The 26,537-nt window shown below is 33.3% G+C and overlaps 1 protein-coding gene across 3 annotated transcripts in view; it reads right to left on the bottom strand.

Moving 5' to 3' along the window:
• Positions 1-3,773: 3,773 nt before the first annotated feature.
• LOC128670738 (very long chain fatty acid elongase 7-like) overlaps positions 3,774-26,537 on the bottom strand; it is a 52,324-nt gene continuing 29,560 nt past the window's right edge. For all 3 annotated transcript variants that reach the window (XM_053746687.1, XM_053746684.1, XM_053746685.1), the window contains 7 exons: positions 26,226-26,447; positions 18,887-19,077; positions 17,640-17,720; positions 13,078-13,240; positions 12,409-12,545; positions 6,167-6,231; positions 3,774-5,747 (listed from right to left, as the gene is read on the bottom strand). In XM_053746687.1, the coding sequence (XP_053602662.1) occupies positions 5,393-5,747; positions 6,167-6,231; positions 12,409-12,545; positions 13,078-13,240; positions 17,640-17,720; positions 18,887-19,077; positions 26,226-26,325 (1,092 nt within the window). In that variant the 5' untranslated portion in view covers positions 26,326-26,447 and the 3' untranslated portion in view covers positions 3,774-5,392. The remainder of the gene's footprint in view (positions 5,748-6,166; positions 6,232-12,408; positions 12,546-13,077; positions 13,241-17,639; positions 17,721-18,886; positions 19,078-26,225; positions 26,448-26,537) is intronic.

Genomic DNA, 26,537 nt, shown 5'->3' with positions numbered 1-26,537 from the left:
ACCCGGGCAAGATTTCGGCCCGGCCGGCGAAGTCTTGTGGCGGCGTTCCGTTTCACGCTTCATATTGATCCTGTCCTTTTATTTATGACAATTTGTATTACTTATTTTATTCTTTTGATGTCATTTATATCTAAAATTTTTTTTTTTAATACTCAGAAGTAAAAGGTTATAATTTTAATTCTCATTGGGTTTGCAGTTTCATTTAAATTGTTCAAATAGGTATAATTAAAAAAAAATAATTTTACAATTATTTTTCATACAAGACGAAAATAAAATATATTAGGTTTAACTGTAGCGTTACATAATTACTCTTTTAGAATTATTATAATAACGAGAATCTTAATCAATGATGATCCTATAAATTTCTTCATTTGATTCTTATTCATCTTTAAAAATACTTGTAGAAGAAAAATAGCCAAAACGGAACGTATTAGAGGAGCAGCTGCAATATCGCTATTTCACTCTAGCGATCGCTGTGAAAAAGTGACAGAGTGGTGCATGTCCCAACCCTCTACCTACCCTTCTCAATGCAGGGTAACAGCGCCCAGTGAGACAAGGTCTCTTGAGTTAAGCAAACTTAGTAACAATGAGAGATCTCATAACATTGGTTCTTAGAACAAAATATAGGGCCACGATTTTAGGGCTAACAAATTAGGAAGGGGAGAAAAAACGTCAGGTTTATTGACATTTTGCCAGCGATAATTAAGGCTTAGCAAAGGCCGTCAATGTTATCGACGCCGTTAAAATTTAAAGGATTTCTGTTTCAATTAGTTAGCACCAATTGGACGCCAATGAGGTAGTTAGAAGGCTGTTATTTTTATTGGGATTCTTGTTTTATTCAAGTTTAGTTTCTCACTGGCCGTTATTAAGCGTGGCCTTTTTTTAAGAAAACTTTTTACAATATTCTATAGTTATTAGGTATTTTATTGAAAATACTCACCCAGGTGCCAAGTGGGATGTGAAAACATAGGTAATCGGCCCCAGGGCTAAGACGCTCGGATGAGAGAGTCCAACCTAATAGTTTTAATCTAAATAATCATCTAAAGTTTAACTAATTTGAATTATTCGAATAAAACAACATTTTAATTGTTTTAAATTAGCATAGCATGAGCTGCATAAATTTATTATATACATTATCGCGGTACAGTTCGCCGAACTTTGGCGAATTCGCCATACATTGTTTGTTATTCATTGCGGTAAATAAACGTCCTCACACAAACTACACAATGTTCATTTATTCGCGTAGGCATTTGTCGGAGTTCGGCAATAGTGTGTAACAAGCACTTTTATATTTGGTTAAAATCTTTACATCCATTTTATGAGAATTTCCTTATCTTTTTGAAACGGAAAAAATACTTACACATAAAACGTCTTAAGGTTGGTTAAGACGATGCAACCATCTCCTATTGAGGCCATCTCTTAACAAGCACCAGCAAAAACAAAAACAAACTTATAATTTCATAACAAGCTTGGACGGTACTCAGACGGTCTATAGAAAGTGGTTCTTAACTGTATTAGTTCGAACGAGTTCCAATAGATACCGCCACTAGTAGTTGTTGTTTTACGGATGGAAAACGAGATGTTTGCAATTTGGGTGAGAGACAGATTTGGTTCACAAAGAAAATTTGTAATTTTTCTAATTAGTACATGTACCTTATATTTTTGTAAATAAATTTTACTCTTTTAGTTAAGCCCCTCGCTACGTTGCGCGCAGTCCCGCTTTTCCATAGGTTTTGACGTTGACGTGCGTTGACGTTCATCGAAACTCCATACAATTTCTGTGTTGTCCGTTGACACACGTCAAAACAACGGAGCACGACTGACCAATGGGACATCGCTCTACGTAGTATGAATACTATTTTATAAACCTTTTTTCATTGTTATCAATGAAGATTTGTACCCACATTTTATCAGTAAAAAATTAAAAATTAAAAATCATTTCATAAATTATTTGTATGAAAAATATAGTAACTCGTTTAAACCTTTCACGGGGTAGACAGCCAGGGGTTCCGAATCTCAAAGGCTAAATATCAGTCTAAAATACGTAGTCAACTGACTAGTAGAGTTGGCTACTTTCCTGTGTTGCATTGTTACTTTCACATTTGATCTCTTTAACTCTATCTTGTCTGCTAAATTAAAAAAAATACTTAATTATATTGTAGAATAACGATATATGCTCTAATCCGTAATGATTTACAGTTTCGATGCATTTGCACACCTTCATACTGAGCGTTCACACCATAGATAAAATAAATATATCCATGGGCTTAGTAAATACTTCACGGATTACCTACTAATTCCACATAGATATCAGAATATGTACATAATTCCATGTATACCTATATCACGCCAATGTTGTAAACTGATTTCCCTACCTTCACTCACACACTAGGTAAATAACAATAACATTTTTAATTATTCTTGGCATGGCTTGGCATTTTTAATTATTTTTGATTTGACATCATATAGGTAGTTTTTATCATTATTACTAACAATTTCCATTGCATGCCTTACTTGGTAGTTCACCAAATAGGTGAACTACGGGTACATTATTTTGAACAGATGAACACCTAGTTGAACTAGGGGTACAAAAAGTTAACTGTGGAACACCTAGATGAATCATTTTGGTGTTTCACGGGTCAGGAAGGCATAAGACTGTTAATGGATAGACGACCTCGGTGGCGCAGTGGTAAAGTTCTTGCCACTGAACCGAAAGGTCCCGGGTTCGATCCTCGGTCGGGTCATGATGGAAAATAATCTTTTTCTGATTGGCCCGGGCCTTGGATGTTTATCTATATATGTATTTGTTATAAAATAAAGTATCGTTGAGTTAGTATCCCATAACACAAGTCCTTGGGGCTAGATCAATCTGTGTGATTTGTCGTAATATATTTATTTATTTACTGTTAATGGATACAGACGCAAAAAAGACATCAGATTTAGTTAATTGATTGATTAAAATGTAATCTAAATAAGGTGGTTAGCTAACGTTGTGGATGCTTATTACTTAATTTATTTGTTATGCAATGCTTACTTGCTTACTTCGGATCAGCTAATCGGAATCTGAAGTATTTGGGAGGCAATACTACCAGAAATTTATATATTTTTGTTTCAGTCTTCACTCTGGGAATAACACAGAAACATATTAGTATAGGTACGTGTAGTGTACGACTATTTTACAAATTAGCAAATGTTTGTTTTTAATTTTGATTCATACCTACCATAAATTATACATGTAAATATATTATATACTAATATGACAAGTATGCAAAAAACAGTTTGAACGGAGAATTTTCACATTTTGCATTGTGAAAAGCGAAGACCGGTTTTGACGTTTTGATTTCGTCAGTGAAAGTATCGACGTGTTTATTAGATGAAATCTATTTTAAGTATAACAGCTAGAACAATATATTTCGCAAAGTTAAGCTAAAAAAACCTGGTCAGTGGGCGAAGTGCAGGTTTGCATTTTACTCCTCACCATCGAATCGATGCGAAGTAAGACGCAGCGAACTAATCACAGTCCGCCAATGTGACGCAACGACAACCACACCGCAATATGATAGGTTCGCTGCGTCTCATTTCGAATCGATTCGATGGTGAGAAGTGAAATGCAAACCAGCACTAACCCCTCTGATTATGTAATATCAATGAAAAACTTGTTTTCAGCTGTTCGCTCGACGTTTTGTGTATAGTTAACAGCACATCCATTGCGAATTCTCTCCTATAACTGCGGCGTAAAAATTCAAGTTTACTTTGATATACGGCCACAAAAAAAACTTACATCCCTTTTAATATCAAATTTTAATGTCATTATAAAACATAAATTTTTATTTTAATCGAATATTTTTGCCAGTACAAGTATAAAAAGTCTACATAATTCATATCATATATCTTACATTAACTAATAATCTATTTTACACTGTTGAAAATATAATTTTCCTAAACTGACTGGTATGTTTACAAAACATTGGCATATAAACCCCGTTTTACACACGGAGCTACGATATATTTATGTGAAGCTATATAAATTCAAATGAAAAGTTGTTGGATTACTTAACACGTAACTATGACACTTTGATATTTAACAATTAGCTGCAATTTATGAATAACTAGCTGCGCCCCTAGGCTTCGCTCCCGTGGCAATTTCGGGATAAAAAGTACCCTGTGTATGTTATTCCAGGTTATATTCTACCCGTGTACCAATTTTCATAATAATCCGTCCAGTAGCTTTTGTGTGAAAGAGTAACAAACGTACACACTCACATACATCGTCCCAAACTTTGTAGGATATATCCACGATATATCGTAGGTGATGATTTATTTGAACTTTACATGCAGTGACTAACTTTTGTTGTCTTACAGTAAATAATACTGAATGAATCTTTTATTTTGCATTGACAAATTTCATTTCCTATAACAATCGCATCTACCAAACAGAAAAAATATATTGAATGAAGATTTACATGCTTAAAGTATTCATACACAAAGTGTCTACAATTTCCAATTATTTACAATAAGAAATCAACAACTTAACAACAGACAATAATATAGATCACAATCAAATTCTAGCTACACTATTTACATTTGTCGTTGAGCAAATTCTATATCACTAAGTGATTCACCAATCAGGAAATTCAGTTTAAATTTGAGAACACGCGTATCACAATCGCTATAGAGTTCTGTGCATTGTTACAAAAGAAGCGTCCATTTAAGATAATGCAAAAAAATAATTTATTATGTATTTACAATTATTTTATATTATACATCTACATCCATATGGTTTACGGTGGGCAAAAACTTTTATAACCAGTTTACGCCCGGCCGTAAAGCTCATGAGATGGATTTACGCCGCCGGCAAAAACTGAGCGTGCGTTTGATGCCTAGGCGTAAATCTGCCTCTCTCTACGCCTAAATAAAGCTCATTGGACGGAAGAAGAAAAAACCGCGTTCACACCAACAAAGAAGATTTGTCACCTTAACATTATTAAATTCATAATAAGATATATTTTTTTCATATTCACATTAAACCAATAACCACTAATGATTTAAAAAACAAATTGCTTTCATTGGTGTAAGCTGGGCCTAAAACTTAAAAAGTAGACAAGAAAGTCGTTTATGAGGTAGTTTAACACTGAACTGTTAACAAAAATAAAACAGATTAATTTTGTGACTTCGCTATGAAGAGAAAGTATGGTACTGAATTACTTATTTACATATTTATGTGTAGACTTTATAAATTATATGCTTATAATGGATACACTGGTATATTTGATTATTTATATCATAAAGACTTTCGATTAAGAGCAACAATATCGGTTTTGGTAGTTCGACTACCAATACAATTGTTAACATTTGTATAAATTTACAAATAAACTAATGATTAATTCCAGAACTATTGGACTTTTTCTTTGTCGGTGACTGGTATATGTCCATTCGTATAGCCGTTCATGAGGTGGCCGTTAGTTTCGATGGAGGTTTTAGTAATGCCGTTGACTCCTATGCTTGCCTTTGTGATTCCATTGGCTTCTCCGTTGGAGTAAACTTGACCATTAGCACGACCGTTCATATGGACTTTACCGTTGGTCACTCCATTGCATTGATTATGGCTGTCGTCCAAATTGTTGTTGACTGCGTCTTCTGATGGTTTTAATGCCCTCTTGGCCTCGGCTTTGTACGCGTGCATGTAGAAGTTCATGAATAAAACGATGAAGATCGAGGAATGGAGAATGAGGCCGGATGCAATTATTCTGGAAGAAGAAAAACAAGTAATTATAATATTATGTATATTTGATCAGGGGCAGCTGAGCCTAGTTGGTGGATTGTAAATAAAGTATGGCCTATATGAATGTAGAATTAAAAAATATAGTAATTTTCTTTATTTAAAGTCAAGAGACTTTCATCAAAGGTCTATGTATGAACTGTTTGTTTCTTTCATTGATATTTAATTGTTAATTGATACATGACATTAATTAATATTACAAATAATATTCGAAAAATACAAAGCATTATAATTGTTGACTGTCAGCCTATATTTTTGTTCGCCCATCATGCAAAAAGTACTGGGTGGTTTTCACAGCTGTATAAGTTATTAGCGGACGCACTAAATTAACGAGGGCGAAGGCGCGGGCAAAAGCTAATTGGCTAATAAATCTTGATGAATACTTACTTAGGATAACCGCAGTCGTAGATGAGAGCGCTGATCGAATGGAACAACACCATGAAGAACTGAGCCTGAAATGAATTGCAATAAAAAGGTATGAAAAATCACAACTAGTAATACTTAAAGATACTCCTGGACTGCAAGAAAATGAATTGAATTTTTGAACATAAATAGGAAAGTTTGTGAGGATGTGTGTTTGTTACACTTACGCAAAACCTACTGGGCGGATTGTTATGAAATTTGGTACACGGGTAGAATATAACATGGAATAACATATGGGGCACTTTTTATTCCGAAATTTCCATGGGACGAAGCCCCGTGGCGCAGCTAGTTGATAGTAAAAATAAACAGAACAGTGAATAAATCGTTAATAAGCCGCAGCAATTACGAATTAATTTGTATTAGATATCAGTTATAGATAAAAATAATAGAAAAATATTTATAGAAGGAAAAGTTTAAGATCAAGAGATATTTAAACTAGGCAAATAAAAGAAAAAGTTGGTGTCGTGTCGTATCATGAAGTTAGAGATAGAGCAATGGTAGGAATTCCACCAATAAGAGTGTCGCTCTTAAATTACATGATGACGATCAATCATTCATTATTATTATTGTGCATGAGCTCTCGCATGAGCTCTGTCATTCGCTTCGCTTGGGTTAAAACACAATAAATTATGTATCTAACCTTCCTCGTGAATCAGACGATCTATTGGTGAAAACCGCATGAAAATCCGTGCAGTATTTTTTGAGTTTATCGCGAACAGACAGACAGACGCAGCGGAGGACTTTTTTATAATATGTAAGGATTCACTTTAAACCTTTGCTTTCTTAAGTAGATAGGTTTGAACCATAATTTTTCTTTTATCAATGCTGACATAACTATTCGAATCAAATTAGTTCCTCCCATAAAAAAGAATTTGCCATAGAATAGTGTGTACAGTAATCAATACATATAATATGGAATAAAGTGTAATATTATTGTACAGTACATCAATTGACCAAAATGCTACGTCCATGGCACAGAGTTGGGAGGTAACACACAGTATATGGTCAGGTAGAATTTGAATGCGATGGCTGGCTTTAACTACTAAAATATTTTATAAATCTATCAAAAGGGCAATGACTTTTGAAATAACATTTATCGACAAATTAAACTTGAATGAAAAACTGCAACACAAAAAATTAATCAATAAATTAATTTTACGTTCGCGTTGCCGGTGGATATATCCGATTCTCGTGCAAAACAACACACACATCAAAACTTCACGGGTTTGTTCGTATGTGTGTCAATGTTACTTAAACGTGTATACCGTTAATAATTTTGTTTGTAATTAAGATAGTTATAGTTTTACATCATTCGATTTTTCACCTTGGCGAGCCTTTAAAAGTAGTCGAAATGAATATATCCATAATTTTATTCGATTGTGTGTAACATGCAAATGATTGGCTATTTGGAAATAGGTTAATGTGCTTTGTAACAATTAATTGTTAATTAATTTGAACACATGCACAAAATTGAATTTTGAAAATTGAGATCGTAACATAGCTCTAATGTTTAAAAAGAATCAAATAAACAACTAATTAAAACTAACTGTATTTACTGAACTTGAACTAAACATATTAAAAAAAATAATCTAAAACTACAAATGAAAAATATGACGATCTGAAGTTTGACGAATACTAAGTTTAGCTGATATTGGGTAATAAAAATAAAACATACAATAAGCTACTTGACTAGGTGTAAATTAAAATGCATATAGGTATTAAATAAACAAATATAATAATTAAATATCACTTTAATTGACCAGTTATATTAATTACGTGATTTAAAAAAAATTCGCTCTCTAAAGTATATTAGAAATGCTTTTTGACTTCAAAATCCGTGACGTCACAATACATTACTGTCATACAAGCTCTGCTATTTAACTAATTGGAAAGTAACCAATATATAGATTCTTGTAATTTTAGACACCACAGATTGAGCTAGCCCCTAAGGAAGTTCGAGACTTGTTTTATGTGTTACTAACTCAGCGATACTATATTTTATAATAAATATATATAAGATAAACATCCAAGACCCGGGCTAATCAGAAAAAGATCATTTTCCATTTCGGTTCAAAAGCAAGCACTTTACCACAGCGCCACCGAGACTTATTTATTAATTTATCAGTATCTAATATTCTACAGGTTAGTGCATGCAAATTGAGCACATATCATATTTCAAATAGTATGATCGACAGCGATTTGTACATTATTTTATCATTAAGGGCATCAAAGTATAAAGGATTTGTATCTAAATTGCTCCTTTGCCGATTGAACCTCGGTGTGTTCTTATTGCAATGGTTATGTTTACGTATTTGTAAATAATATTCTAAAGTATTCTAGATCAAAAAGAACCAACAAACATTTAAAAATAAATGTTACTACCATTAAGTTAGCTTAATGGTAGTAACATTTATTTTTAAAGGTTTGTTATGTATATTTTTCACTGAGATCTAGAGAGCAAATATATGGCTTTTTTATTAGTAAAAAAGCCATATATTTGCCCTGATCTCAGTGAAAAATATATTAATCTCAGATTTAGAGTACCCTTTTTATTAGCAAAATCAATATAATCTGTCTACAATCACATTCAAATAGAAAATCTTCGATTATGTCTATTATCGTTTCATGAATTTTGCACATTATTATTTTAATTCTATAACGATATACTTTACTTTTATGTACAAAATCTATGGCAGTAAATAGAGTAGAATGAAAAATAATATACGCAAGAACCTCGTTCATAAATTGATTAAGGATGATACTTAATTGTGTACTAAAAGGACTATCGTGCTTGCATTCCTGCCTCTTACTTAAGTTAAGCAACCTCGATATGGCGTGCCTCTGATGGTTGTTGGTGGCACATCAACCATGAGTACCTACTCGTACTACCTACTTGAGACACGAAACGGACGTATTCCTTGAAGCCGTAAAGCGACGTCACATAAAACAATCTTTTATTGCATGAGACGAAATGAATCTAGGTTTGAAATTCTAGGTTTAAAAGCGGACAGGCCATGCAAAATTGGTACGAGTTAACATTGTTTACATGAAGCAGAAGTTATTGAGATTAAGTTGATTGTCACAAATCTGAGTGTTATTTTTAACTTTAATATATTTTTAAGTCGTAAACAAATACTAAATAATTTAGACACCTGAGTTTATTGTAATAGATCTAGGTTCAAAATACACACAATACAGGGAGTTATAAAATTTATATCTACCACATGGAGTGGTAAGATACCACTCCATGGGGTAGATACACATATATACATATATCTGGTAGATTTTGTGTGCGAAGTTTAAATTACATTTTAACACAACAGGGCGCTCGTAAGAAGTATTTCGTATTCGTTACAGTAGACACTGACGACAAGTTTTTATAATGTTAATATTAATTAAAAACTTTGCATAAATTATCTATCCCAGGGCTTTTCAAACTTATTTGTACTGTGACTCCCTTGGAACAAGTTTTCCCAATTATATATATAGGCATTTTGTATCATGGTATTTTGAATTTAACTTAACCTATTGTTTGTTTGTTTATTGTACAAAAAAGCACGTGTTAAAAATACACACATAACCGTAAAGAAGGTAAATTGAAAATACAATGACGGACTTATTCTTCAATAACCATCTTACTTTACCAACTACAACAGTTGTGGAATGCGTAGAAGGCATATGATTAACCTTTTCCATTTGCGCTGTATCCTTATTAGAAGTTAGAACATTCAAGCGGGCTCGGCGGGGAAAGGATACGACTGCGTTCCGTTGCCTTTCGCAACAGCGGCTCCCAACCGATTATGTGTTAATCGTAACTATATATATTACTAGTAATCGCCAATATTAGCTTTTGCTAAGGACGTTGCTCATGTCATAAGTGAAATATTTCCAGTTTCATTTTCGGTTACGACAAAAAAAGAGCAATTTACACCCATCGACACAAAATGTATGTTATTCATCTGCGCCTTGGAAGTCGGCAGTAGACATAGATATAATAACTTAACGTCGATTTTAACCTGTGCGCCGGAGACGTTTAGACAAAATGTGGTATTGACAACCTAGTTTTAAGTAAATTTTTAACGTCAATAAGTAATGTTTATTATCCTAAGTCAAATACAGAATTTCGATTTTGAATTTGTTCTATAGATAGATGATTACGGCTTGGACGACCGAGGAAGGAACCGGAAATGCTCTCAGATGAAACAGAGAGAGCCTTTAAAATATAGAAAGTCATATTGGACACGCGGGACGGTATGTCGTTTACGAGATAACGAAAGATTATTGAGTATCAAGAGACTAGATAAATATTTTTAAAAAGATTCTCTATTTATTACAATGTTTGAAACATTATTTTCACTTTCGAGTACTTCTAATAAATAGGTATTATCTACTTCCTAGTTTAATTTATTTCTTTGTGTTATCTCATTGCTCAAATTCGAATGTGAGATCTTCTTAGGAATGTTTAGGTGTGGTTATATCCTCACAGTGCCGTTTGCGCAAGTCCGATATTCAGATCTTCAAGCGGATGTGTCGAAAATGCTAATGTTTATGAAATCATCGCTACTAAATCATTATGGGATCAATAATTATATAGTACCATTACGTTTGCACCACGTTTATTGAACAGAATAATTGAAAATGGTTGGTATAAATCTATATGACCATATTTCGTATTTTTAACAAACATAAATCTTTAATTACAAAATGATTTAGCTAAATTTTGGTGCAGTGTTCCCATGACTAAAATAAACTATGAAACTGATTATTTTTAACTTTTTTGCATTATTGGAAAAGGAAGAAACAACCTTACCAAATAATTAATTTCCACTTAATTATATATAATGATAAGTTACTTAATGTTGATTGATCAATTGGGGGCAAGTTCAGTAAATTATGTACTTATACAGACAGTTGATTTAATTGGGACTTTTTCGGGTTCCGTAGCCCTACAGACGAGGGCTTCAATGTATGTGTCTTGTCACGCATTTGGCCCGTTATTAATTTGATGTTGGAGACGTTTAGGTCTAGGTCGACTTATTTTTTTCTCTTTTCTTGATGTTCTAATTGAAAAATAATTAAAGATTATTTCGAAAAGAATTACGTTTTATTTCTTTCCAGTGTTTGCAATTGAAAATACTGCTTCGCTAAACAATAGAAAGGTCCTTGAAGTACATCTTGATTATGTGGATCCCTAATGGAATATTGCCAAATAGTTTAAGTAATTACATAGTTAGTAGACCGTAGATAGATTTTCTTGTCAAGATGTTACAATCGGGGCTATTTTATCATTTCAGTAGATATTTTATCTTTGCATAATGATGAAAGCAAAGTTAAGAAACATAGACCAGATTTATAAACAAACATATTAATATGTATTAATAGAACTAAATTTTTATACAAGACTTCTACCCTATTACGAGAAGATAAATAAATAAACATATTAGGACAAATCACACAGATTGAGCTAGTCCCAAAGTAAGTTCGAGTCTGGTGTTATGGGATACTAACTCAACGATACTACATTTTATGACGAATACATATAATATTATATAGATAAACATCCAAGACCCGGGCCAATCAGAAAAAGATCATTTTCCATCATGACCCGACCGGGGATCGAACCCGGGACCTCTCGGTTCAGAGGCAAGCACTCTACCACTGCGCCACCGAGGTCGTCATAGATTATTTTATATACCAATTATGCTATACTAGATTTCATTAGAAAGTATTATAATTTTGTAATCGAGATTAGTTTTAGATATAAGTTAGTTTTATAGTCTGTCTTATGTTGTATATTGTTGTGTGTGTCTAATAGTTGAACAAATAAATGTTTTATATATTTATCTAGTTGCCGCAATTTTTTATACCAGAAACATAACCATATTTAATTGAATACTTAAAATAATTTATCTAGTGTAGCATAATTCGTTTAGGCTTTTTTACTTTATGCTAATAAATAAAAGTACTCAATTGAAGAAAAAATGGGAAGATGAGCATTCTAACCTCATAGTTTGAACAAATAATAATTGTTGTGCGGACCAAGCCATGTGTGTATGTATAATTACGTAATATTATTATGTAAATTTGCAGCTTTTTTATAAGTCTACATTTTTTTATTTATTTATTGGAGCTATACTAAATCGTACACAAAATTGATAACTTTCTATATGAAAAACAATGCTTCGGTTAGTTTAGATAGCACTTACTAGTTGAATGTGAGTGAGATGTTTCTTCCACCAGAGATACTTCTGGTACTGCGGCCCCATGGCGGCCACCATGTAGTATCCGTACATGACGACGTGAACCAGGTTGTTCACGATGTTTGAGAAGGTTCCGTGACCACCTAGAAAAAGTATGAATGAGTCTTAGAATTTCTGCATTGCATGACTGCATTTCGAATTACGTATGATTTAAGTTTTCTAAAGTAAGTGTGTACTCTATATAGGTATTATTTTATAATGTGTTGAGGTTTTCCTGAATTCCGAGACGGGTGAATAAGAAAGGGGGAGACCTAGAGTAGGTTAGACATAAGAAAGAAGACATAAAAAAGAATTTCGAAATTGTTCTTGTTCACTATCGAGCGTGTTATAAACACTGGTGCCAGATTTTATTAAAATCGCGAAAAGGCACCTGACATGACTTTTAGGACTACCTACCGTCATCTAGGGACAAGTGCGACTAGTGTCTTGACTATTTATAAGTTTTTTTTTACTTCATAAATAATTCTGAGGTAGTGTGAATGAAAATAGACAAATAGTTTGATTCTAAATTGTTTCGAAAAGAGCATTTTCAGTTTAGATTTTCATTCAAGAATATTTTTTTAATAACATACTTAAATAACTGAATTTACTAAGATACATAAGACTGTTACTTACCAGCAATGAATTTAACCAGCAGCCAAGCCTCGAACGGCGTTAGGGAATGATGGTACAGATGGAGCCACGTGATTTGACTCTTCTTCTTCCTCAGTACGAAGAATATCGTGTCGGCGAACTCTGATAGTTTGGAGAAGTAATACACCCAGCATAAATGTAACATCTGTGAAGACAATGTCATCGTTATCCAATTATAATGCCATTATTAAAAAACACTTCTGGCTTTCCTTATATGTGTTTGTCAGTTTGTATGTTTGCGATGGGTAATCTCCGAAACTACCGAACCGATTTCAAAAATTCTTTAGGCTATATTTTATCTTAAAATTCCCACGGGAGCAAAGCCCCGGGCAACATCTAGTTACTTATATTTTAAGGCGGATACTTAATTACCAGAGATGGGTTTCCGGCCAGTATTTGCTTAGTTTCTTCCCAAACAGTCGCAAACCCAGTTATAAGTTAGGTTTGCGGGCAAATATTGAGCTTAATACCGTCTATGTTCATTATCCACATCGCGAACATAAAAATAATCAATAATTAATTGACGCTAGTGTGACTTCAAGGTTGCAAACTGAACATTACATGTATAATTCGCGTGCGTTGTGTTCGTTTCAAAAAAGAAAAGAGAAATTTTCTGTTTTTGCGATCATTATTCCAAAAAATGAAAGGAGAACTTTCTATTTTTTTTTTTGGAAATCGATATAACTCTGAATATTTTATTTTATATTCATGTGAAAAACTATTATCAAAAATGTATTTTAAGAGAGTTCATATTTATTCGTCTCAATATAAGAACGATGAGCTTAAGTTTCTTTCCTTCCTATCTCATCTGATGAGGGTTTTTCCGATTTCTTCCTCAGTCATTGGAGCCAAGAGCATTGGAGCCAATGGTCCGCTTTCCTACTTCACTACTTACGGCCCATTACTACTTATCAAAGCATTGGCACGTATCCTTCTTGACAGATCTTATGAATAAGTTTCAAGGTTTATTTTTCTGATCAAATATTTACTTTAGAGTTAGCTGACCACGACGCTTCAACTTGAATGAAGAAGTGGAACGCACTTGACAGTTTCACTTTCAAAAGCGTGCAACGTGTAACAGGTAACGTTGAAACAGGTTATTATGTCGTTTAGGATGCTACAACACCTGCGACCGACAACTACGGTACGGTATTATTGTTATTGATAATTTCTGAATAAATGATTTGATTTTGATTTGGTTGAATTCGAAGTACTTACTAGTAGTAAGAGCTATTTTTTGTTACACAAATAGTTAATAGTAAATATTATATAACGTCCTATCCTAATCTGTACTTTTTGCTTTGTTTGTTACGTCTAAGAGTGGGTTGCACTGTCAAATTGACATTGATTTTAATGATTGTTGTTCCTGCTGTTTTAACCACAATTCCCGCAATGTGTACCGTCCCGATGCCTGCAACATGCCCCATCTCGTTTCCCGTAACACTCTCATAATCGATCATATCTTTTATCTTTCGTAACATGAACAGACTAGAATAAATAGTTTTACTGATAAAGACTTCTGTCTTTGGTGAATAAATTCCAGTCAATGAAATTTTGCATCAAAAATAATAATACTGGTTTCTGCCTCGAACGATATAGCTTTCTTAATTTTTTCGACACGACACGTAGTTGCTAAGCGTTTGCGCAGCCTTCTACCGCCTCCACGACTTTCACTGTTAGGCAGCATTCAAGTGCAAGTTCAGATTTACTTTATAGTTATACATTGCTTGGTTTCAATGTAAGCTATGCATTTACATAAGGCGTAACTAAGCACTGTACGTCGATTAGTCGCAAAGTTGGGACGTGTTGAACGGGTGTACGAGTTTTGTCACATTCTTTTTGAGTTTGACTCTTTTGAGATACAATTGTTATAATTGAATAAACGTTGACCTTACCTACATACAGTATCACATCACTTACGGGGCATACACAGCCAACAGTTGCGTTTTAATACACTTATAAGACCTACATTTGTTAATTGTTGTGTTTGGTAAAAAAGCCCTTCGCTGCGACAGTAGAAAAATGACAGTAAAAAAAAAATATGACGTCAAAAATAATTGTATATTTTGGACGTCATTAAGTGATGTACAGCATCCTATGTTGAGTAAAGAATCTTATATCTTTTTGAACCTAGCTTAAATTTGAAAGTGTTTAGCATTATTGCAGACTTGTTGGTGGGATTGGTGCGTAATAGAAATCCAATAGTTAAGTTGCTAGCTTGTTGCCGTGTTTTATGAATTAATAATAAATAAATAAAGTTTCCCGCACTGTTTTGTCTATATTTTATAAAATGTTTCTTATAATGACTGTGCCAAAAAAAAAATTATATATTTAAGTGATAACTTAATATTGCACATTATAAACAGGAGTTTAATATGTAAATACCTATTAAATTTCTATGGAGATCATACACAAAAATATCGTTTTTACCATTATGATCTTATATCATAATAACAATTTTAATTATATATATGCGAAAGTTAGCATGTCTGTTATAAATGTGAATGTATGTTACTCAATCACGCAAAAATGGCACAAGGACTATGACGTATATGTTAACTATTTTAACATATAGTTTAATTTTATCTTGATATATTTATACTGTTAAAATATTCTTACACATTATAATACAAAGTCCTCTGTCGCATCTGTCTGTCTGTTAGCGATAAACTCAAAAACTACTGCACGGATTTTCATGCGGTTTTCATTAATAGATAGTGTGGTTCCTAAGGAAGGTTTAGGGGTGTAATTTATTATGTTTTTACCCGGGACGGGCCGCTAGTGCCACATAATTATGGCATTAAGTTAATCACATGATCATATTTTTTGAAAAGACCATCTAAGTCGTTGATCTACTGTAAATTTCGTACAGGTAATAAAGTTTAAATTAGCAGTTAAGTAGTACTTTTTGCATAAGTGGGAAAGATCGTTCTTGAGGGCAAAATACCGTGAATCTCTTATCCAAAACGATAAGGGACGTAAAAAATACACTCGAGTGACATTTTGAAAGTGGAAATCTTAATAATTATGCACTTGTGAGATAAATCAATCGGTCCAAACTGTTTAAAAACCGGTGTGACTGGTCACAGAATTTTGTTCATACTACATAGTATGTAGATAAGATATTTGATGTGTTCGGTTCATTGGATAGAAAGCGGGTTGATAACCGAACCGAGTTAAATAGTATTACGTTTAAAATATTGTATATAGTGAAATGTACGTTTTAAATACTGTGAAAAAAAAACAATCAATATGTTGATATTATAATATAATAAAATTTTCATTATAATTTTACCAAATTAAACTTTGTTTTGATTTTATGACTGTTCAAATTAAGTACAGTCAACCGCACGTCGAGTTATTCCAAAACTGGACTCTTTGCAATCAATAGAATTTGTAATGACTGTATTATATATGCAATACAACACACGAGTTTGTTTAGTGTAAATCGACCTTTACAAATAGTTCAACTCGGTCATCAAATAGTTTGGACGGATGTGTCCACGCCTTAACATGTTTGACAATATGACGAGAAGTTTCTCTTTCGGACTAGACTATCTTACTAATTTACTAATATTAATACGAAAATGAAAGTTTGTCAGTCTTTCCCGAAGAATTCACATGACGATTCGGTTTATCTTAAAATTCCTGAGCACGAATAGCCCCGGAGCTCAGTATATAAACGGTTGTAAGGTTGCCGTCAAGAATACCATTGACTAAATTTGACCATGTACGTACATAGCAATGTTAAGTTCAACATTTTTTACAGTTACGTGTAGAATTTTATGAAGAATATGTTGTTGCGGCGTGAAAGCGGAACAGATAAAATTCACTTTGCATTTGACAAATTACTATTAGCTGTACTGTACCCGTAGCTTTTTGAAGAAAGAGAATAATATTCTGTTTGATTATCTAGTTACTCTACGAGTTTTATAAATCTTATAGCTGCCTAGTAAGGGACAAAAAATTTATATAGTTTCTGTACATGATTTTGCGATTGCAACTGCATTTCGACCGCGGAATAAACACGCGTATTCGCGGCAATTGTCATGTCTAAGACATAGCAGGTAGACTCCAGGAGTGTCGCCTGCGCTGGTACGATCAAGTCTTATCAAGTCTTGCGTAAACCGACAAGTTACATATGAACAAATGCTTGGCAATGCCTTTCCCACCAGGGTTCGGCAGAAAGGGCAAATCTAAAAAAGACGACTTCGAGTTATCAAGGAGGATTTGCCACTGCGTGCCAATGGTCTTACAACTAGGGATACCGAATACTGTGCGAAGTAGAAAAGAAAAGGAAAGCTGTCTGAACTTCGACGATTTGCGGAGGAAGCAATCGGGAAAACGCTCAAATGTTAGAGAGACTTTCTCTAAATATGTATTTGCTTGTAAATAATATTGTTATAATATTAATTAATTAATGATTTCACCGTTTTTCCTAATGGATTACTGGGAGCTGGGAGAGAAAGCTTATAGTGTATGCCATTTATTTATAAGTATGCTTTACTTTGAACCATATATTTTAATAAAAAAAAATAACTCACCCTTTGCGCTTTTTCACTATGACTGTAGTCGACAGGCTGACATGATAGGCTATAGTCGCCCCACCATCCTGACGCGAGGTGCTGGAAACCAAATCTATTTTATTGTCTTTGTAAGCAAGAACATAAACAACTGAATAAAATAAAATTTATTTTAGAAGAATAGTTTTTGATAAAATTAGTGGTAATTTGATCGGTTTAAGTTAGTTACTCTTGATGTTCTAATGAAATAAAAAACAGTTTTACATTAGCTCGAATGATCAATGGGTAATGAGTACAATGTGAATAAAATACTAAATTCATTTACCCCAAACCCACATAAAACATAACATTATAAACATAAAAAATGAAATACAAAAATTATTAATTAGCCTTGATCATTCAAACGATGAGCTTCAAACAAGGTCAGGTACAAAATTCTTACTAGTACGTTTCATTCCGTCTTTTTTGTCATTCAAGTAAAGAAATTATAAGCAAATTGTTGCCAATGTAACAATTATCAACTTCATAACAAAGAGTAGATAGAATGACACGATTGTCACTTTCCATTAGCATACGGAACCCATCGTGCGTGAAGTACGTTCGCGGTTGACCGAGCACCGGTTTTCGCAATCATCGCCACTTTACTCTCAGGAACAATGACTTTGAGATATTTGCGGAGATTATTGACAAAAAAGTTTATTTGTTAGACAAATTAAAAAATCCCCGACATTCAATATTCATTTCGCTACAACTTTTAAACCGCTGAACCGATTTTGATCAAACATATCTAAGAACCACTGCATAAATATTTGCTATCAAAAACAAGAAACCGTATACAAATCAGTTCACCCGTTGAAGGGCTACGGTGCCATGTACAAAGACAGACAGACACACTTAGCGGTCAAACTTATAACTTCAAACTTTTTGCGTCGGGAGTTAAAAATATGGTAAGGCTTTTTTGAGAAAATGTATGTCAAATAAAATGTCCATTAAAGTGTGTAATTTACACATTTTTTAATAATCTATGATCACACATATTACGCCCGCGCTGAGAATCGAACTCAGGACCTCCAGTTAGCGGTTGAGCGTTAATACTCCACAAGATATAACAGTGGGTGTAATAGACTGTTTGTAGCCATGTCAGTACCTAGTTACTAAGTTATTTATATTGTGTAAAAATTGGCAGACATAAAGGTAAAAAAGGGCATTGACGGATCAAAAGGGTCCCATTTTTACTTTTTGAGAAGCGCTACAAAATTAAATCTTACCTCATAAAACATATAGGAAGATAGTAAGACTTGGCCCGCGTTGTACCATATGAGAACATTCTGTATTTTGTACGGCTTTCTGTTTGACATCCATATAGGGCCGACAATGAGGACGCAGGCGAGGTAGACGATTACCATTGCTAAGGTGGCAAGTGGTGTGTCGAATAGAAACCATCCTTGCACTCTGGGATCTACGGAAAAAAACGGTATTATTATTTTTACTTCTATATTTAAACATAGACACATGAACAAAATGCCTTCCTTTTAATAGAGACAATAAGAAAAGTGCCGATGGAGAAAATTCAAATTTAAATAATTTATTCAAAAATTAGACCTTCACATGCACTTTTTCATGTCAATTTTTATATTAAATAGTTATTTCTCACAATCTACAAACTACTGGCAGACGATGAGACTTCGAAAGAGACATTGTCATATTACGAACTTTATAAAACTAGGCTAATGTACCTATATGTTGAAAAAGAAAATAAACTTGTAAAATGTATAGAACGAAAGGCTATATAATGAAAAAGTGTTTAAAATTTTACATCAAAATGGAAAACTGTTAAGGGTAATGTATAAAGGAAGAATGATAAGACGATATTTTATTTAAAAATAATTTTGAAGGAAAGTTGAAAGGAAGAATTGATCCAGGTATATTGAAGAAGAGTTATGCGAGTCAGCTAAAATAGCAGGCATTCGTCGCATCGTCGTGTCGCGTCGAGAATTGAAATTTAAAGCTGAGAACAGGGTGGTATAGCGATTACTCCACCAAAAAGAGCATATGCCTTAAATTAGAAGAATATTCGATATTCTCACATTTTAGAATATTTAACAGACTAAAGAAAGGAATTTTCTGACGATTCTACAATTGTTAATAATCGGGACTATCTGAAATTGTGATTGATTTACAATCACAATTTCAGATAGTCCCGATTCTTCTACGTCTCGACTCTAGGTGAGTGGATGAATTTTCATAATTTCTAAGTTTTCATGGATAGTTTTATTGTTTGTGGTTGGGAGTCTCTGTGGTTGATAAAATAAGATTCCACCCGAAGAACCATCTTATTTACCACATACATACTGTATATGTACATTCTGTACATAATAATAATACTCTTTTTTCGGTTACTTCTTCAGCTGTTGAGCATCGGAGCCAGGATTCGCTTTGTATATCAGTCTGAATGACTTATATTCGCTGACTCTGTGCGTAATAACATACATTACAATTTAAATAACAGCTGATAAAAAGTCAAACGTTTCACTTTTGATTTTTTAGTTATAACGAAGGACTGATCCTCACAGACTATTATAATTTGTACTTCTCTTAACGGTGCACGTGTTCACACATAATTATGATAACCGAATCGGCGACCGTATACAATTTAATGAGTGTAGAAAGTAAAACCGGAAATTTTGATACATTTTGAATGAGAGAAAAATATTTTACCAAATTTGTCTTAATAATTTATGTCTAATGGAAATTAATCAAGTAAGAAGAAATGACGCCATTGGATAGACATAAAGCTCTTTTCAAGAGACTGTTGCATTATTTTGTAATGAAATTTATTGATTGCTGAATTGTTTAATAAAAGCAATTTGAAGCAAACTCACTGCAATTATCATAAATGTTAATTATATATTTGAATAAACACAAGGAAAATAAAAATAATCGCATTCCTATTGACACTAATGAATATATATGAAAAAAAGATCAAATTTTCTATTACTGGCTGTTACATTATTGACCACGATAGACTTTTTGAATAAAAAAGCGTTCGAAAAAGTTCCAGTATGTATTCACATTCAAAATTCTTTATTTAAATCAGGGTGCGTTGCACCAATCAACTTTGATGTTAACTCACAGTAAAAAGAAAAGTAAACCATTATATCTAACTAAACGATGGCGGCGCGCAGATTAATTAATGTAAAAGTTGACTGGTGCAATCCATTCTTATGATGATATACCTCTATATCACTTACTAGATGTTGCCCGGGGCTTCGCTCCCGTGGGAATTTTGAGATAAAATATAGCCTATAACAGTCTTGGATAATGTACCTTTCTAATGGTGAAAGAATTTTTGAAATCGGTTTGGTAGTTTCGGAGATTACCCGCCTTAAACATAACTCACAAAGTCACAAACTCACAAACGCTTACCTCTTTTAATGGCATAATTTGATGTCAAAAATTCACTTAAAACTAAGTGAATCATTGCTGACTTGTAAAGCGCAGGTGTGTCAATGGCCCTTTCAATGTTGTTTTAATTTGCAGACTACATCAAAAGATGCAGCCATAATATAATCTCTACTAATAATGACCAATAAATATAGGTCAAGTGAAATATTTGCATAAACTATACACATTTAAATGGATTTGTTATACATGTACAGTACATGCTTTTTAACTTATTTATTAAATTAATAATGAGATGAAAAAATCTGGAATCGAGCGGGAATTTAGTTAGTGACAGTGCTCTTGACCACTGAGCTCAATTCCTTTCAACTACTTATATACATTTTTGATTCTGATCTATAGCATGTTATAGAGAAATCCACATTCAAATGAAATATTCGCAAAAACTATACACATATTTGGCACTGATCTCAGCAAGTTATGGAGACGCAGTCTCGGTGAAAGTGATTGCGTCACAGTCACGTGGCCACATTATCGATGGTAGTGGCATTGGAAGCGTAACATGTCGGTTAAGGTGACGGTCAAAATCGCAGACAGAGAAAGCTATAGATCCCGTCATGTCTTCCATTTCTCTCATACAAGAATGTGTATCTATATTTATACATATAATTATACATATAATAAAACTGTAACTAATAAAAATGTTTGTTCGCGCAAAACGTAAAAACTACTGAATGGAATTTGATGAGGTTTTCTCAGTTGTATAGCGGATAGTTTAACTTAAAATCTTGTTTATAGGTTTGTAGGTTTCATTGCTATATATTGCTTAGAACCCGAGATATTGGATAAGCATAAGTTACGAGTGGACGCACGGATTAAACGCGGGTGAAGGCGTGGGCAAAAGCTAGTTAAAAATAAAGACTTCGATAGAAAAGACTTGATCCTCATCACGTGCCCGGCCTAATCTGCTACTTTGTATGATATTAGACGAATTGAGACGGAAAATTATATGGAAATCTTCTCTCTCTCTCTTCCCATTTGGTTACACTCCTCCGTCGTGTATTTAGTTTTCTTCGTCTTTGGTCAAAACCGCCATTATCTATTTCAACGAAGAAAATGTTTTGTGTTCATTCAATAGTTTCTTTTGACAATAGTTTTGGTAAGTGTATTGTTGATTTGATATATTTATGCTACAATAAGTGGAAAAATGTTTTTAGAGATTTATGTTAAGTTTGAAATCTATTGACGCAACGCTTAAAATTTTCTGATATTGTTAAATACTTTTGCAGAAAATTGAGGCGTATGGTTACCGTAGAATAGGATCACTCCACCGCCCATGGATATCGTAGTAGATGATTAAAGGATAAAAAACCTTGATAGCAGCCGACAGGTAATAATAGCAATCCCAAGACAAGGGTTAAAGGCATGCTTGCTGGTCGTAAAGGTATAGCCGAGTCTAAAAACTGAAAAGTTTATTTTTGACGCGAATCTTGGATTTCGAAGTGTCTGGTCGAGGAAATAAAGAATCAGAAATGTTGTCAGAGTCGCACAAAGATAGGAGAGAGAAAATTTTAGTGCCCTATTTAACTTGCAATTAAAAATTGTGTGAATTCGCCATTGTACAGTCAAAACTCATTAACCTACCCAAAATAATTCCAAACTTGCAGCTATTACCACGACATAGAGGTTTCTGTGTGTTGTGCAGTTGACTGTACGCAAGCAACATTCTGTAAAATTTTTGTCTAAAATTATACCAAGTGAAGAGCGCGAAACAGTTTTTTTTTAGTTAATTATATCTTCACAGCAGTTTAGAATGCTACTTGCGGAGAAAGCTATTAATTTTATGCACTGACCTACTACAATGTCCAATTGGTAGGTGGATTTCAAACTGTATAATTCTTCGGTTCATGATTTTAGAATTTTATACTTATATTTTAATATTATATATATTAAAATATATAAAAAATATATTTTTGTATCTATTATTATCTTTACATAAGGTAAATATGATGACCTCCGTGGCGTAATGGTCGCCATGCCCGACCGCTATCTGGAGTTTCGATTCCTTATGCGGGCAAATATGTGTACCTATTACCTAATGTAAAATACTGAATGAATTGCGTGAATTTCTCTGTGAAAGCGGATACAAACATGATTTTCAAACAAAGGTTCACCGCCCATTATAGTCATTTGGGGGTTGATTTTTGAAAAGAAGTTTGCCTATTTATGAACCGTGCTCTTTAACTATGTATATACCAAATTTAATCAAAATCAGTCCAGCGGCTAAGCCGTAAAAGCGGAACAGACAGATTTCGCATTAATAATATTAGTTTGGATTACACGGAACGCGTTGAGATCTTTTGTACTGAACTGTTGACAAATACATATTTTTATTTGGTTTAAAATAGATTACGTTTATTATGATCATATGCACGAGTACACAATAGAATTATGTTTTAAAAACTTAAAAAAGATTTGTTTTTTTTTTCAATATTGCAAAATCTTACGGTACAGAGTAGAGAGTACCTTATACTTTATTGAAACCATGCTTCATTAGCAAACAGTACAAAATATAATAACGTGTTGATTAAACGTAATTATTAAACGTTTTTTTATGGCCCAAATGTCATAATTTGAGCTCTTTTTCTCAAAAAAGAACGCATCTTTCATATAAGTATGACTATCTTACTAATATTATAAATGCGAGAGTTTGTGATAATTTGTTACTCTTTCACGCAAAATCTACTCGACCGATTGTTATGAAATTTGGCACAAATAACCTGGAGCGAAGCCCGAGGACGCAGCTAGTTAAGTCATAAAAAGAACGACGATAAACGAAATGACCTTTAATACAATTTTTTAATGACAGAAGGTCATTAACATCTATGCATAGAGGTATAAAAGCTCGGAGTGGCGGCGATATCGCTGTGAAAGTGATGTATCATTGTTAAGCTCGCGAGAGCTTTCTATAACGATCATAGAACGGGCAATATGCGAGCCTGTACGAATGGACCGACAATATCTGCACATATGTATAGTGCTAAATATCCAAGTGCACGGATTATAGAAAATATAATATATCAGCCGGAAAAATTCCCAAAAACTGCAAACCCATTAATATTATGTTTGGTTTGCGCCATTTTTTGGGAAGAAACTGGATAGAAATAGAAAAGGGAATTCGACGAGCCTAGGTACTTCGTATCTCGAAATAATTATGGCCCCCTAAATACATTATTATATTATTTGATAACATTCGAAAACTGTATTGTAATAATAATGTGAAAAATAAATTCTTACACTGCTATTAAATTCATTAAAGAAATAATTTGAAATCACTTATGCTTATATTACTTTCCACAATTCAGTCTCACTCGTAAAATATACAGCTTAAGATCTATAAATTATGGCAAGTGTCAAGTGTGTTATTTTAGAACGCATGTGAACGCAGTTCTGAGAGCTTGGATTTTAGAAGTGAAAACTTCTAACCACGAAAAATCTTTTAAAACACATTTATCTCTAATTCTTGGCCGCCATCTTGGTTCAACGTATATGCCGGGGACTGTATGTATACGTGAGTGTTACAATAAACGTGCACTACGTTTGGTCTGCACCAGTCTGAGATGACTCATCCTAACTAATATTATAAACGCGAAAGTAAGTATGTTTGTTTGTGACCTCTTCACGCTTTATCTACTCAACCAATCTTCTTGAAATTTTGCATACATGTAGTTTGAAGTATGTATGCTTTAGGGTACCTTTCATTCCGGAAAATTAACGCGGGCGAAACCGCGGGCAAAAGCCTACTAAGTCTATATATTACAATAGTTTAATGAAAGCAGTTCTTGCCTTACACAAAAACATTTTGAAAACAATTTATTTTTGTAATTGTAAATGTATGATTTAAATCGTATACAAAAACTTTCATCATTTCAGTGACACTGGATTTTGAATAGAATATTGAATGATATTCAAAAATTTAGGAGAAGGTCGACAGCGAAGGAATAGATCTAGAATCAAAATAGTAGATTTCACGTATATTGCTGTTAGATTTCTCAATGCTACTGACATCTTAACGACTGGTCACACAAGCAAAATGTTTCGAATCAACAGCCTTCATTCATAGAGCAAGTTCCGAAAATCGAAAGTGGCTCAAAACGTACGACCCCACATCGAGTCTTTTGCAGCCGCGGGCGTTTATTGAACTTTCTGTCTTCATATATTTATTTTGACAAAGAAAGTAACTTGCCACATAGGAGAATGAGGAAAAACCGCCGCTCTTTTGTTTGACACTATTGTACCATACGGGTCTTTTATTTATTTACTTACGCGTTATTTTTTGGCAAACGAAAGTCACAGTTCGATGTTAAAATGATGTAAAAGTGTTACGCTGTTAATGGCCGAATATTCTACTGAGAGTTGATGACGTCTAATAAAATTATTGGAACGGTCGACCGTGAACTTTTTTTTTTATATTTTACTACGTGTGTATTTTCGTGCGATTCAATCTGAATTGAAACGTGAACTTACGTTGACTATTATCGTGCGTTAATAAAAGCTTTTACAAAAAACAAGACAAACTAACACTTTTTCCTAATTTTGTGAAAGCTGTGAATAGAAATTCTGTAACAACAGACAGTTTTAGAGGGGAAATTATTTTAATTTTTTTTTCAATTATTTGTGTGCACGCAGCTGATATTCGTGTCATGTAGATTTGTTATTCACAGGTGATAATATCCAGCTGTCCAGATGGATGTATAGAATGAATGGATAAACTTCTTTTGGTTGTATTATTAAATAGTTTCTTCATAACCCGGTTGACCCATATTAAACAAGAAAAATATAATCTGGTATTATACAGTGCGTGGTCGTTCCAATATTATTTTTGTAGTTTGTAGATTTGATAATTATTATTTAATTAAAAAGTTTAAGTGAAAAGTGCCTGTATGGGTCTAGCTTCTGTTTTAACTTTTTATCTGATAATGGGTTGTTGGTAATGCTCAATAATTCTGTGAATTATGCAGCTGGTAGATCAGAACAATAGTCTAATGATAATTGAACTATTATTATAACTATTATACTAAGTAGGTATACTCTCTAGTAGTTATAAATTTAAAACGAACTAATATGAACACATTTAAATATACCTAATCATAAAAATTCGCATTAAGAAATCGGATTATTGGGTTAATTAAAAAAAATAAATACCTGAATATTTTTCTGCCATCATCCAGTATTTGTTTATGATTGTGGTCCAGTTGTTGGACGAGTAGATGTCGTCGATCGCTAGTCTCACGAAACCCGACATTTTGAGTCTGTGGCACTAACACTATAGTCTAACACTAAACACTGACACTTGTCACTACTAACGTACGTTAGTACTAAAGTCACTGCGTTTTCAGCAACAATTTGCTTTCTGCAAGCTGTCACCTGAAATAAAGAAAAACATATATTAAAATAAACCCAATAAATTAAAAAAATATTACGTGTTATATAATACATAAATTGTTACCAAAAGTT

The sequence above is a fragment of the Plodia interpunctella genome, chromosome 6, assembly GCF_027563975.2.
Source record: "Plodia interpunctella isolate USDA-ARS_2022_Savannah chromosome 6, ilPloInte3.2, whole genome shotgun sequence".
Classification (NCBI taxonomy): domain Eukaryota; kingdom Metazoa; phylum Arthropoda; class Insecta; order Lepidoptera; family Pyralidae; genus Plodia; species Plodia interpunctella.
The sequence above is the reverse complement of the archived record's forward strand: the minus strand, read 5'-3'. Positions and strand labels throughout refer to the sequence as shown.